The sequence below is a fragment of the Suricata suricatta genome, chromosome 2 (genome assembly GCF_006229205.1).
Source record: "Suricata suricatta isolate VVHF042 chromosome 2, meerkat_22Aug2017_6uvM2_HiC, whole genome shotgun sequence".
NCBI classification, from domain to species: domain Eukaryota; kingdom Metazoa; phylum Chordata; class Mammalia; order Carnivora; family Herpestidae; genus Suricata; species Suricata suricatta.
Window position 1 is genome coordinate 155,396,106 of NC_043701.1, and position 15,037 is coordinate 155,411,142.

Consider the following 15,037-nt stretch of genomic DNA (forward strand, 5'->3'; position numbering starts at 1 on the left):
GGGGGATGTTTGCCACGACTGTATTCGGCGCTGGTGATTTAATTTGTACGCTGTAAATAGGGTATTTAAAAAACTGTCAATGTTTTTCTTAGTTTAACTACATTGGTTGCTAGACAGAATCCAATTTGTAGGCAAATTAGAAACACCAAAAAGGAAGAGGGAACATCTGTAGAGAATTATTTATGGGGTAACTTAGGAAATTTTTAAAAGATCACATCATATCATTATAGAAACAAGAAAGACTGTAAAACAAATTCAAGAGGGAACAAGAATTAAAGAACATTAAAAGCTTGTTTTTTTCCATATGCATGCATATACTTGCATGTGTATGTGTGTGGGTACTTGTGTGTGTGTGTGTGTGTGTGTGTGTGTTTAGCTCTGAGCTTCCGAGTAGCCAAGGGGAGAAATAAGACATAGTAAGATACATAGTTTTCATTATACCCAGCATACCAGGTCCCAGGGCAAAGCAGAGCTATTCCAAAATAGATTCCCAAGGATACTTTATAAAGGAGATTTTATTAGACAATATCTTTGACCATATTTCTAAAAATTGCAATTTCTTTTTTTTTTATAGTTTATTGTCAAGTTGGTTTCCATATAACACCCAGTGCTCTTCCCCACAAGTGCCCTCCTTCATGACCATCACTCCCCTTCCCCTTTCCCCCTCCCCCTTCAGGCCTCAGTTTGTTTTCAGTATTCAAGAGTCTCTCATGATTTGCCTCTCTCCCTCTCCCTAACTCCTTTTCCCCCCTGCCCCTCCCTTCCTCTGCTTAGTTTCTCCTGTTAGACCTGAGTTAAAATATATGGTGTCTGTCCTTCTCTGCCTGACTTAATTCACTCAGCATGACTCCCTCAAGGTCCATCCATGTTGCCACGAATGGCCAGATTTCATTCTTTTTCATTGCCATGTAGTACTCCATTGTGTATGTATATATGTGTGTCATCTTCTTGATCCAGTCATCAGTTGATGGACATTTAGGGTCTTTCCATTATTTGGCTATTGTTGACAGTACTGCTGTGAACATTGGGGTACATGTGCTCCTATGCATCAGCACTTCTGTATCCCTTGGATAAATCCCTGGCAGTGCTATTGCTAGGTTATAGGGGAGTTCTACTGATAGTTTTTTGAGGAACCTTCACACTGTTTTCCAGAGTGGCTGCACCAGTTTGCATTCCCACCAGCAGTGTAGGAGGGTGCCCGCTTCTCCACATCCTCGCCAGCATCTATAGTCTCTTGATTTGTTCATTTTAGCCACTCTGACTGGCGTGAGGTGGTATCTCAGTGTGGTTTTGATTTGTGTTTCCCTGATGATGAGTGATGCTGAGCATCATTTCATGTGCCTGTTGGCCATCTGGATGTCCTTTTTGGAGAAGTGTCTGTTCAGATATTCTGCCCATTTCTTCACTGGATTATTCATTTTTCGGGTATGGAGTTTAGTGAGTTCCTTGTAGATTTTGGATACTAGCCCTTTATCCGATATGCCATTTGCCACTATCTTTTCCCATTCTGTTGGTTGCCTGTTAGTTTTTTTTGATTGTTTCCTTTGCATTGCAGAAGCTTTTTGTCTTGATGAGGTCCCAATAGTTCATTTTTGCTCTTGCTTCCTTTGCTTTTGGGGATGTGTCAAGTAGGAAATTGCTGCGGTTGAGGTCAAAAAGGCTGTTTCCTGCTTTCTCCTCTAGGGTTTTGATGGTTTCCTGTCTCATATTCAGGTCCTTCATCCATTTTGAGTTTATCTTTGTATATGGTCTGGTAAGAAAGTGGTCTAGTTTCATTCTTCTGCATGTTGCTGTCCAGTTCTCCCAGCACTACCTGTTAAAGAGACTGTCTTTTATCCATTGGATACTCTTTCCTGCTTTGTCAAAGATTAATTGGCCATTTATTTTTGGGTCCAGTTCTGGGTTCTCTATTCTATTCCATTGATCTACGTGTCTGTTTTTGTGCCAATACCATACTGTTTTGATGATGACAGCTTTGTAGTAGAGGCTAAAGTCTGGGATTGTGATGCCTCCCATTTTGGCATCTTCTTCAGTATTACTATTTTGGCATCTTTTTCAAGATTACTATTCGGGGTCTTTTGTGGTTCCATATGAATTTTAGGATAGTTCTAGCTTTGAGAAGAATGCTGGTACAATTTTGATTGGGATTGCATTGAATGTGTAAATTGCTTTGGGTAATAATGACATTTTAACAAGGTTTATTCTTCCAATCCATGAGCATGGAATGTTTTTCCACTTCTTTGTGCCTCCATCAATTTCTTTCATAAGCTTTCTATAGTTTTCATCATACAGATCTTTTACATCTTAGGTTAGGTTTATTCCTAGATATTTTATGGTTTTTCATGCAATTGTGAATGGGATCGGTTTCTTGATTTCTCTTTCTGTTGCTTCATTATTAGTGTATAAAAATGCAACCGATTTCTGTACACTGATATTGTACCCTGTGACTGCTGAATTCATGGATCAGTTCTAGTAGGCTTCTGGTGGAGGTGATCGGGTTTTCCATGTAGAGTATCATGTCATCTGTGAAAAGTGAAAGTTTGGCTTCATCTTTGCCAATTCTGATGCCTTTTATTTCCTTTTGTTGTCTGATTGCTGATGCTAGGGCTTCCAGCACTATGTTAAAGAACAGTGGTGAGAGTGGATATCCCTGTCGTGTTCCTGATCTCAGGGGGAAAACTCAAGATGGACTATTTAAATCAAGCAGTACATGTACATTATAGAAATAGGACAACACAGCAGAAATCAAAAGGAAAAAATACCTTATAATTGCCATTTAGAAATAACTCTTAATATCTTTGTATAAACGTTCCCAGTTTTTATTTATTAAGTGCTCATATATAATACTTTATGTATGTGTGTATGTATGTATGTATGTATTTATTTATTTGAGAGAGCAAGCGAATGAGCACATATGAATGGGGGAAGGTCAGAAAGAGAAGGAGAGAGAATTCCAAGCAGGCTCTGCACTGTCAGCACAGAGCCCGATGTGGGGCTAGAACTCATGAATGGTGAGATCATGACCTGAGCTGAAAGCAACTAAGTGCTCCAATACACAGTTCTTTAAAGATGGGAATATTTAAACCTGTTCCTGTCTCTTTTCTTCTCCCCTCTCATCTTTCTTTCTCCCTGACTCTTCCATTAAAATTATAGAGAAAATTAGTTACCCAGTAGCTCAGAAATGCGTGCCAGCAGCAAAGTGACAGCATCAAAGTGACACCTCTTTCAGGAAGGAAAGAGCTTTTTGGGAACTTGGCTCATTAGTTTACTCAACAGAGATTTCCAGGCACCTTCACTAGGGGTTCAGCCTTCTGGAGAGTGAGTCAGCGTCCCCCTATGTTGGACACAGTACAAAACTGCGTTTCTCTTGCAGGCATTTTCAGCTTATTACTACGTGATGGAGTTTTTAAACTTTACATCAAAGGAAATCCCCACTCAGGAAAAGGTGATTGACACTATGGAAAAGTTCTGCTCTCAGCCTTGGAAAGAGGTAAGGGACTAGAAATAGCAGCTTTCAGTATTGCCCTGTGCCCTTGATGTCACAGAGGATGTGAGTGTGTTCTTTAAGTCCTGCTAACCTGACCAAGATCCAGCAAACATGTTAGAGAAGCCCGGAGGGTGCACTTAGGAGTGAGTGCATCAACATTTCTTAATAACTGGGCACACAATGGCTTAAATCAACATGTTTTACTTTTCTCACCTGATACCAAGTCTGGCAGTTAGCAGCTGTTGGTATAGGGTCAGCAGTTGACTCTATCTAAGCCATTGCTTCTTTAATTCTGGGTTTTTATTTTTTAAGTTTATTTATTTGTTTTGAGAGGAGAGCAAGAGCAGGGCAGAGAGGAGAGAGAGAGAGAAAACCCCAATCAAGCTCTGCACTTCAAGCTCAGAGCCTGACGTGGGGCTCAAACCTACGAACCATGAGATCATGACCTGAGCCAAGATCAAGAGTAGGACAATTAACTGATGAGCCACCGGGCACCCCTTCAATTCTGTTGTTATGCCTATTTTCTCATAGACACAAAATGTGGCTTCAGAGATCACAGTTATGTTCAAGGTCAAAAGAAACATAGAGCCAGATATATCTGCTCCAGTTTACAGGACAGTATAAGCTATCCCAGAAGCTTCTTAGCAGCCTTTCTCCTACTCATTGGCCAGGACTGGCTGGGAAAGCAGGATATTAGGACTGGCTTAGAGCCTTAGACCCAGTGTGAACTACTCCCTGGACTGGGCACGTTGTCGCACATTCCCCTCCCTAACCCCCAAATCCTAGTCGTTTGAGCAAGGAAGACAGGGAATTCACAGAATCTGCTAAAATACCATTGTGTTAAGACCCTTTCTGTACTGCCCAGGTCCAAGGTATCTCCTTCTTATTTAAAAATTTGAAGCACACATTTTTTCCTGTATGAGGCACTGAGTCATTCAAGATCTAGCACTACCTGATGAAAGTTTCCAGGAAGGAAAGAGGTATGGAGTCTACTCTAATCAAAAAGATAGATCATCTAGGAGTAGTTCAAAACAGCAGCTGTTTTAAGTTGACAGGTTGCAAATGTGAATGGTGCTTTCATTCTGAAGAGGTGTAATTAATTAAAAATGGACACTCTTCACTGGGTGTTGCATGGGAACCAATTTGACAATAAGTTATATTAAAAAAACCAATTAAAAAAACATTAAAACCAATTAAAAAACAATTAAAAAAATAAATAAAAATGGATGCTCCTCTGCTCGGCACTGACGAAAAGGAAGGAAGGTTGTGCAAGAGCCTGGGGCTCGGACGTCTCCCTCATATTCTGTCTGAGTTAGGACAGGAAGGAAGGGTATTCCGAGCTTTCTGAAAGAGTCCCTCAAAATGCCTCAGCACTTTACGGCTTACAAAACATTCAGGGAAGGGTTTTTGCAGCTGGTAGAGATCTAGGGAGAAAGATGAGCATCTTGGAGTTGAGGCAACTTGAGACAGTCCCTACATGTGACCGAAGGAGGTAGATTTAGGCTGCTTTTTGGGAAAAAATTACTTCTTGTTCAGAGTGGAATCTCTATCAGCTTTTCTCTCATTCTGTTTATTTCATCAGGTTACGTTAGGTTGGCATTGCCTATATGTAGACCTGTAGGTCCGCTCAGGTAAGCCACAGGAGGAGCTGCTCAGAGGCCCTGGAAATAAACTCAGAAAGGCTTGCACCTAGGAGGCGTTCTGAGTCACTTGGCAGAGGGCAGGGGGAGTTGTAAGGTGAGAACCAGACCCTCACCCAGAGCCTTGATGTTGAGGTGGGTTTTGTGTCCAAGGGGTTCATTTTTCCCAACTGTATTGTCTGTCCTTAAGGAAGGCATAGGTTTCAAGTATGCTCTTATAGGGCAACTTTTTTCCTGCTGCTCCTGTGTGACTTGAGTTTGGGAATATCCCTTCTAGACACCTTTGGCCAAGGGAGAACTGATAGATGTTAAGCTTATGTTATGTGCTGAGAGTGAGCTAGATGCTCTGTGCCTATTATGTTATGCTACCAGTCCCTGCCTGGGGGCAGGGGGACTAAAACACAAACCACTCCAACTGATGTCCTCCAAATCCTTGGGGGTGCCCCCAGTTGGACTGCTGAGGAGGAGCTAGGAAGATGAAAGGGGGCACTTTATGCTTGTCTTCTGGTAGGTTAATTAGAGGGCTGGTAACCCTCTAATTTTGACAAGCAGAATGTAATCATTTTTCTACTCTGAAAATTTGTTCATTCAAGATTTTGGTCAGCCTACGAGAACAATGCTGTAAGATTCTGTGTATACTACTGACTAGGATTTCTCCATGTACGCTGGATCCTGACATTCAATTCAATCTCATGGAGTTTTAGCCTTTCTAGGGAAATGCATTCCACTCTTGAAGACTTACCACGACCCTTCATATGCGGGGTAGTAAGGAGAAATGGGCAAGGAGGACAGAGGCTGGTATTGTTCACTGCCCTGGGTACAGAAAGGAGAGGAGAGAGAGGCAGAGAGGGGAGTGAGGAGAGAAAGGTAAATCATCCTCCCATTTCGAGACCAAATGGTGTTGAGTCCACAGGCATTAACATGATCAGTTCTAGACTGATGAACCAAGTAGGTGTCTTGGGCTTCTGTGTTTTTTGGCTATCAAAATTAATTCTCAGCAGATTAGACTGCATGGCCAAGATACATCTTTCCAGAAGGAGGAGGGGGTAGGAATGTTATAGAGTTCAGGGAAATTAGACCAAAATGGCATTTCCCCAAAGGATACGCCAGCTTTTAAAGACTTATGGGTTGCAGTAGTTTCAAGTCTGGCCCAAGTAGATTCTTGGAATTCCATAGCGGTTTTTCATTGGACAGTCCTGCTGAGATTACATCAAATGGAAGAAGAAATCTTTCCACAAAGGAAAAACATAGTGCAGTTACTACAAGAAGGGGGCAGGGACGTGAATAGCCACTGATGTTACACCAAGGTCTCAGGAGAACGTCACATGCTGAGGAGTAGATCAAAGAGTAATTTCTGGGACTGTGATAAAAAAATAAAGTACCAAGTTGGGTCATTCAGAGAATTCCACTGGAGCAGGCCAAGTCAGGCTAGGTATGGATTTAGCCTTCCAGAGATTGGGGGCTGGCAGAAACCAAGTGAGAAACAGACCCCAGCTAGCAGTTAGGGGGTGTTAGAGATGGGGTGTTCCTTGGGAAGAGAGAGAAATCTGGACAAAGGGGAAGTGGGCAGGCAACCAGGAAGTCCTCCACAGAAAACATCTGGAATGATTCCTAGTACTTGATATATATTTAACAAATGTTCATTCCCTCTCTGCTCAGGATGTCCAGAAGGGAATGCCTGTTTCAAGGGCTGAGGAATAGGGCAGCAGACAGAGCTCCAGGCTGAGCTAGAGATATTCGGTACTGTTGTTCTCTAACTGAGGGCCAGAGAGGAGCAGAGCAAGCCGTGGGCATCTGGGCATATATTTACGGCAGGAAGAGAGGTAAGGGTGAAGGTCAGCGGCAGCCCTTCATTTGGGAGCAGAGTAAGCAAACACCTGAAGGACTCAAGAAGACCCCTTTGCATGACTTACACGCAGAAAACAGGTCAGGTTACAGCTGAAGAGAGGTGAGATGTTGCACTTTTAGCAATCCTGAGCAAAATGCTTTCTAAACTGTGTTTTAGAGCTGTTTCTCAAACTTTGCTGTGCATGTGGTCACTTGTGGATCATATTAAAATTCACACTCTGGGGGCACCTGGGTGGCTCAATCGGTTAAGCCTGCAACTGCAGCTCAGGTCATGATCTCACAGTTTGTGGGTTTGAGCCCTGCGTTGGGCTCTGGATAGCTCAGAATCTGGAGCCTGCTTTGGATTCTGTGTCTCCTTCTCTTCTGCCTCTCCCCCACTTGTGGTCTGTCTCTTTCAAAAATAATAAAAATTAAAAAAATTTTTTTCAAAGCATATTCTGCATTGGTAGTTCTGAAGTGAGGACTAACAAGCTCCTGGGGGTCCTGATGCTGCTAGTCCATGTACTAAACTGAGTGGTAAGGCTTTTTAGGACACGCTTTCCTTAAGATGTTTCAGATGTACTAGTTCCTTCAGACACTCTCAATTCAGACTCTGGTCAAGAGCATAGAGAAAAGTCTGATTAGGGGCACCTGGTTTGCTTAGTTGCTTAGGTGTCTAACTTCAGCTCAGTTCATGATCTCATGGTTCATGAGTTTGAGCCCCAAATCCAGAGTATGGAGCCTGCCTGGGATTCTCTCCCTCCACCCCGCCCTTCTCCCACTCTCTCTCTCTCTCTCTCAAAATAAATAAACTTACAAAAAAGTCTGATTAAACAAAGACTGATGGATTTCTTTCATACAACATTTTTCAGTTTCTAATATGCTGTTATGATTATGAAACTCAAGTTTCAGAAAGGATGAAAAGATATACTGAAAAAAACCCCACTTGTTTCTGAACCTACTCGATCATGGAAACCACTTTTTACCTCGAGCACTTATTACTATCTCATAGAACCAATTGGAGGAAAAGTGTCCCCAACAGACCCTAAACTGTCAGCCCCTGCATCCCCTGAAGGAGAGCAGTCCCCTCCTAAGGCCCTCTGGAGAGGCCGGCGCTCAAGCGCGGGGGAGCTGGGCCTTTCTCCGCTCTTGCTCAGCTACACGGGTGAAAAGAGGGCCGTGGAGAGGTGCCTATTGTACACAAGTGATGTTTCCTTCACTTCTCTCCAGCTGAAGACATATTTTGGTGACGTGAAGGAGAAGTACCTGAGTGAATACTGCTTTTCTGGAACCTACATCCTCTCTCTCCTTCTGAATGGCTATCATTTCACAGCTGATTCCTGGAAGAATATTCATTTCATGGGCAAGGTAATTTGGGTACTTGTTGGTTTGTGTGGAGAATTGATGACTGAGGCGGACTTGGGCTTGAAAGAGGTAGGAGGCAGCCTGTTAAGTTTGACCTGGTACCCTGTTCTACCATTTCACCTCTAATCCAAGCTGACATTTTGTCAAGCCCTCCTGTGTTGACCAGCCAGTTGAGGATATCCTATCTAAGGAGAGCTGCCTGCATTCTCAGCCTCTCCTTTCTGTGCATATAACAGTGACTAATTCCTTATAAAACAAACAGTGAGATATTAAAGCAAGGTAACAGAATTTCGGTAGCCTCACTGATTCTGTTTGCAAGGTCATCATCCCAAATAATTATCCCCAATCATCCCAAATAATTATCATGGCTTCTCATCAGGGCACATCATGGTTGACTAAATTGAAAGCTTAGTGTAAAGAGGGCAATGGTAACTGTGAACGGGGAGTCTTTGTTTAGAAGTCAAGTTAGCTCAGCCTTACGAAAGCAGCATCACTGCTGCGCTGTACCACAGCGCCACCTGCAGGTATCCAGGCATAGGAAGACATTTACACTGATGGGCGACTCCTGCTTGAAATAATCAAGAGCAGTGCTTCTCTACCTTTTCAACCCATACCCACTAATGGCAAAAAACAATACTCTCTTTATTAAATATGGTGATTTTAAGCAAAGCAAAACACCGAAGCACAGGACTGTAGCAGCCTTAGGAATACTGTTTTCACTATTCTCTTGTCCATGTTGACCTTGCTAACTCAATTGCAAATCTTTCCCTTGTTTTAATATCCTAGTTTTTCTTTCATTTTGTCACAGTTTATTTTGTCTGTCTGAAGGATATGTTTACATCAAATTTATAAGTGATTTCTATTCTTTGAACTTTGGTGAATGACCTAGTATTTCTAAATCCTAGGTGGGGACTCCTCTAACTCTGGAGCCTTCCTTGAGCTTGCCCCCCTCCCACCCCCATGAAGGGAAGTCAGATAAGGTTCCTGTGCCCCGCCCCCCGCGAGAAGTGGACCTTTTACAAATTATTAATTCTCAGTACTGGTAAAGGTTTAGGGGAGAGGAGCATTTCCACATGGAAATTGGTTGGAATGGAAGTTGGCACAACCTTTGGGGAGACTTTTGGCAATATGTGCTAAAAGCCTTAAAATACGCACATCATTTTATCCAGTTACTCCATTTCTAGGATTTATAAATAATTGGATAAAGTGAGTAAAAATAAACATATAAGGTAGCTCGTGCCAGTGATGATACCTTGAGACATAAGATGATGTTTACACGGTACGATGAAGTGAATAATTCTATATACAACTTAATTCCATGTTCTGTACAAAAAAACCACCATGCACAGAGAAGACTCAGAGGCCACAGCACAAAAAGGTAATAGCACCAATTTCTGAATGGTCAAATAGCGGTAGTTTTAATTTTCTTTTTAGGATTTTCTGTACCTCCTCACTTTTCCACCATGACCACGCACAACTCATGTAATAAAAACATTTTCAAAATTATTTATTATTCATAGACTATCTATATCCCAATGTTTTGATGTGACTGGAAAATATTCCAAGATGGCAGGCCTAGGGCATGTTTTATCTTTAATAAAAATCCTTTCTTGTGCATGTGTACAGTCTCCAACTTCCACAAATAACACAGACTTGCTGGGATTATTCCCCCGTCTTTCCTCTTTGAATCCTAAAGAAGTCCTGGTCATCCGTGGATGAAGCTCCCGGGCCTCACATAGAGGTAAAAGACCAGGAACAGTCTTTTTTCTCTTATCCTTTGACCAGAGAACTTTCTAAGTTCTTCTCAGCAGAAGCAGGAGAATTGAGCAGTTATTCACCAAATTCCCTTCTGAATTTCAGGAATTAGCAGTGAGGCCCCCCGCTCCCCTTAATCACTTGCTCTGGCTCCACTTTCCCCACAACCACATTCCCAGCTTAGAATGTAAACCCAATCCACCTAGAGAACTGGGTGCGGCGCTCTCCGCCTGATGCTGCTCAGTGTTCTGGAGGGGACTGTGTGAAAGTTCATCTAACCCTGGCGCCAGAAGCAACAGCCTTTCCCCACTGTTTGCAGATCCACAGCAGCAGCGTCGGATGGACTCTGGGCTACATGCTGAACCTGACCAACATGATCCCCGCTGAGCAGCCGTTGTCCGCACCTCTCTCCCACTCCACATACGTCTTCCTCATGGTCCTCTTCTCCCTGATCCTGGTTGCAGTGGCCATCACAGGCTTGTTTATCTTTCACAAGCCTTCATATTTCAGGAAAGACATGGTATAGCAAGAGCAGCTGAAATCTGCTGGCTGGAGTGACAAAAAACTTGCCCAGGGAGCACTTTCCTCCAAGTGGTGTACAAGGTCATCCTTCCTTGCTCACCAAGGCCAGTCTTGACCAGCATGAAGCTTCCTGGCTTTTGCAGCAGCCTTTCCCTGGGAGGGATTCACCACCACCCGCCTCAAGGACACCCGGCAGATTTCGTCTCTTTGTGAGTCAGTCCTTCCCATATCCCCTTTTCTCTGCTGTACTCTGTGCTTGTGCAGGTCTTGAAGACCTGCTGCCTTACATGACCTTTGCTTTACAAAAGAACAGTCCTGACGTTGTCCCGAGGAACTGAGGGTCTGCATCCTGCGCTGGGAGGCTGCGCTGGCTACAAGAAGAATCTCAGGAACCAGTTCAGCTGTACTCACGTCCTCTTTCTCCTGTTGCCCATTTATAAAGAATGCCATACACTGCCTCTGGAGAGGGCAGACAAACATCTCATTCCCAGCCTGCTGTGCGCACAGGAGAATTTTTCTAGACGAGACAAATATGTGCTAGAGCCAAAGAGTCTCGCAAGGGAATTTATGTGCTTATGTAGTTAATACAGTACTTGAGCCAATCCAAAACGGGGATGTGGATGAGTTACATATTCCTCGGTGATGCCAAAATGCCAGCGAATGAGACCCCCAGACCAGAGATTTTTTTTTTTTTTAAAAGCTGATGTGACATAGAGGCATTCAGCTATCAGGGCATACTATACAGTAGGTATACATGTCAGGAAGAAAAATACAATTACAATGAAGAGTTTGTAAAATGCATCCTTCGGTGCATCTATTGGGCTTCTATTTTTATTGTAGTAAAAATACATATAACAGAGTTCACCATTTTAATATGTACAATTCAATTGTATTTAGCATATACACAGTGTTGTGCAACCATCACCACTATCTAATTCCAGAATATTTTCCCCATCCAGAAATTAGATGAAGACAAGACCACCCCTGGCTAGGTTCAAACCATCAGTCTCCTAGTTAATAGCCAAATATACTAATCAATTGCACCACAAGATACCCATTGAGTTTTAAAGCCATGCCATGTCTACTGTCACAGGGTTTCACATGACTTTTCACTGTCATGGCATTTACCCATCGAAGTGTGCCAGGAACCAGATCTGAAAGTGATGTTGCCACTCCTGTCACACAAGAATGGACTCTCTTTACTTATTCCACAGACTATTTTATGGGAGAAGCAGCTGCTATGGACCTTGTCACAGAAACATGAAAAGACCCTGTACCTTCTTCCTTTAATGACTGCTATCAGAGTTACCTATTGAGGAGCATGGAGTGGTGATGTGTTACTCTGAAGCTGTCCCAAGCTCCCATCTCTGGATCTGGGGACAACTGTTGAGCTGATGCAGGGTGGAGGTGGGGTGGGGAAGGAAAAGCTTTCCCACACATTGGAAGCCAAATGCCCTTATATCTCTTGAATAACCAAGTCATTTTTTTTAAACATCTAGGTGAATACAAGCTTAAAGAAGCTGAGGACAGGAACTTTCTCTTTTCTGCTACTCACAATTGAACCTGTATTTTGATTAGGAATGAGAAGCCAAGTTTGGGCATGTTGAAACTCTTTCTATTAGTGGTAGCGGTGTTGTCACAGCTGGTATTTATGGAGCATTTGTTGTGTCCCATGTTCTGTGCTCCCATGCATTATGTCCATTTTCTCATTTGATCCCTACAATAATCTGAAGAGAGTCACTACCACTCCCATTTCACAGAAATAGAGACTGAGGCTCAGAGAGGGTAAGTCACTTGCCCAAGTGGCTGACCTAAATCCTGCAATGCACTTAACCATTATTTTCTCTCCCAAATATACTAGACTGTCTCCTTATGAGTTCTAAGCACACATTGTACTCTGCATGAATACAGGCATCACAGGCATGGTAGAAAGGGAAGTAGACAGATGATCTGCTCCCTGATGGACCTGTGATTTAATACTGCTTTAAGTCCAAAAAGGCTGTCATGGCAACACTGATACTCTGTTCACATACTCTGCATGGTGATATCCGTGGCATACGGTACCAATCAAGGATTCCCCATATTCCTGGCTTCTTAATTATAGTGCTTGCCCACTGCATAGAAGTTCTGCATCAAATAAATAGTAGTTTATGATACTGATGAAAATAAAAAGTCATATAAACAGAGCCAACAGAAGCTCCTTTTTTCCTTATGTCTACATACACAAAGCCCTGCCCTGCACATTCTCTGCTCTGATTCTTAAAAAAACCCATGAGGGTGTAAGTACTATTTCCATTTTATAAATGAGGGTCACACAAACTAGTAGATGGTAGAGTGGATATTCAAATTCATATCTTCCGTCCCAAGTTTATTGTTTTCTCTTTTCTAAAAACACTGTCCATCAGCAAATTGGAATTATAATCCACAAGTTTCTTTCAATAAACATGGAAATCTTTTCTTATTGCATTTCTGTCTTGCGGCCTGGGTCCAAAACAAATGCATTAAAGTATTTGGGAGCCAAATTCCACTTGTTTTAAGTCTCAAATCATGGAGATGATCAGCAGGCACAATCTAATCTCATTTCTGTTGGAGGGAAAGATGGTTTTGTGGCAGATTCAAGAATCTGCTTTGGGCCATTCTGTATGAATAAGTCTAAAAAATGGGTCGCTGTCAACTGATTTTAATACTGAATTGGCCACGGGTTATAAATGATTACCATTCCTTCCTGGCCATTCACCTAAACTTAGTTCCACCATTCCTTTAGAGGGTGGGGATCTTTTTTCTATGGACCACATCACAAATGATTGCTTCTATAGACAAAAGAATGAAGTGTGTGTGTCTATGAGAGAGAGAGAGAGTGAAAATTTTCACCTTATCCAATTCTTAAATTAGTAAGAAATATAAAATGCAATATAAATAAAAGTTTTTAAAAGTATACTTCGTTTTAATGTTGTATTGGTCACAATCTCTTCAAGTAAGAGATGGGGCAAAGTAGGGAACTAAGAAGAGTCTAAGAAAGTGACTGTATCCAAGGTATTATCATTTCAACATGTAGTTAATATAAAAATTATTAAGTTGTTTTCTCATATTAAGTTTTAAAGCCTGCTGTGTGTGCTCCGCAGCTGCAGCACATCTAGACCAGGACCAGCTAGGTTTCAAGTGATGAGCAGCCACGCATGACTGGTCACTGCTCCACTGGACAGCACATGTCTAAAAATACGTTTGCAGCTAAAAAGACACAGGCAATAATCCTTTGTCATTCTATTGAGGGGGGATTTAAAAACAGCTACAGATACTATAACATCTTGCTATTATTTGTTATATATGAAATTAAAAAAATTTTTTTAATGTTTTTTTTTAAATTTATTTTTGATACAGAGAGAGACAAAGCATGAGAGGGGGTGGGGCAGAGAGAGAAGGAGACACAGAACCGGAAGCAGGCTCCAGGCTCTGAGCTAGCTGTCAGCACAGAGCCTGACACGGGGCTCGAACCCACAAACGTGAGATCTGACCTGAGCTGAAGCCGGAGGCTTAACCGACTGAGCCACCCAGGCGCCCCTATATATGAAATTTAAACATTATTCTCAAACCTTATTCTTCTCTAATTCCTTAGAATTTCACTTTATTCCTCAGGTCTTGCTGTCTTTTTTGTGAAGGCAGAGCCTGTTGGTCAGGCCAAGATGCATGATGAAAGACCTTCAGAAAATTTAACCTGGATTCAATTATCATAGGATATCTTCCTATATATAGAAATATAATTTTGATAATTATATCCTATAATCATATTGTAAATTTGAATATTAAAGGTTTCTTAATAGCTCACAAAAATTATATTATATTAAAATTACCATGAAAATATATTCTTATTTGTTGTCAGCTTGAAAGATGAGCTGAATTTCACCCAGATTGGCCTGGTCCCTCAGGTTCTAACAGTTGCTATCTGGTTAGAACAGGACAGTTGCTTATAGTTAGTTGGGCTCACTAACCGTGATTCTTTTCAGTTCGTGTGAGTTTTATCTTTTAAATGTATTATAACAACCTTAAGTTTCCATGGTTCACCCGAGTCAATGCTGATTTTCACGTCCACGGGTCTGCATGTCAGCTGGGCAGCTCTCCTTCAGCAGTAGGTCTGGTTCAGGCCTGCTCCATGTGTCTTGCATTCCGTTACAAAAAATGAATGGCAGGGACACAAGAGTAAGAGAAACATGGGAGGCCTCTTACAGCCTTGGCCAGGACAGGCCCCTGTCCCTTCCATCCACATTCTCTTGACCGCAATAAGTCCTGTGACCAAGCCCATACTGAGCAAGTTGGAGGAACACTGGGAGGAATGGCTAGGTCATACGGCAAAGGGCATGGATGATGGATTCTAATACACAGGAGTGAAGCAGTGGCCACAGCGACTGAACCCACCACAGCGTCTCCCTGACTAAAACATAAACTG

The 15,037-nt window shown here is 42.3% G+C and overlaps 1 protein-coding gene across 6 annotated transcripts in view; it reads left to right on the plus strand.

Moving 5' to 3' along the window:
• ENTPD1 (ectonucleoside triphosphate diphosphohydrolase 1) overlaps positions 1–13,062 on the plus strand; it is a 107,052-nt gene extending 93,990 nt beyond the window's left edge. For 3 of the 6 annotated variants that reach the window (XM_029932292.1, XM_029932290.1, XM_029932289.1), the window contains exons 8-10: positions 3,374–3,490; positions 8,185–8,322; positions 10,394–13,062. In XM_029932292.1, coding sequence (XP_029788152.1) covers positions 3,374–3,490; positions 8,185–8,322; positions 10,394–10,600 — 462 coding nt within the window. In that variant the 3' untranslated portion in view covers positions 10,601–13,062. Of the gene's footprint in view, positions 1–3,373; positions 3,491–8,184; positions 8,323–9,945; positions 10,061–10,393 lie in introns of all 6 variants that reach the window. The other 3 variants (XR_003905669.1, XR_003905670.1, XM_029932291.1) reach the window with 3 other exon arrangements.
• The last annotated feature ends 1,975 nt before the right edge of the window (positions 13,063–15,037 follow it).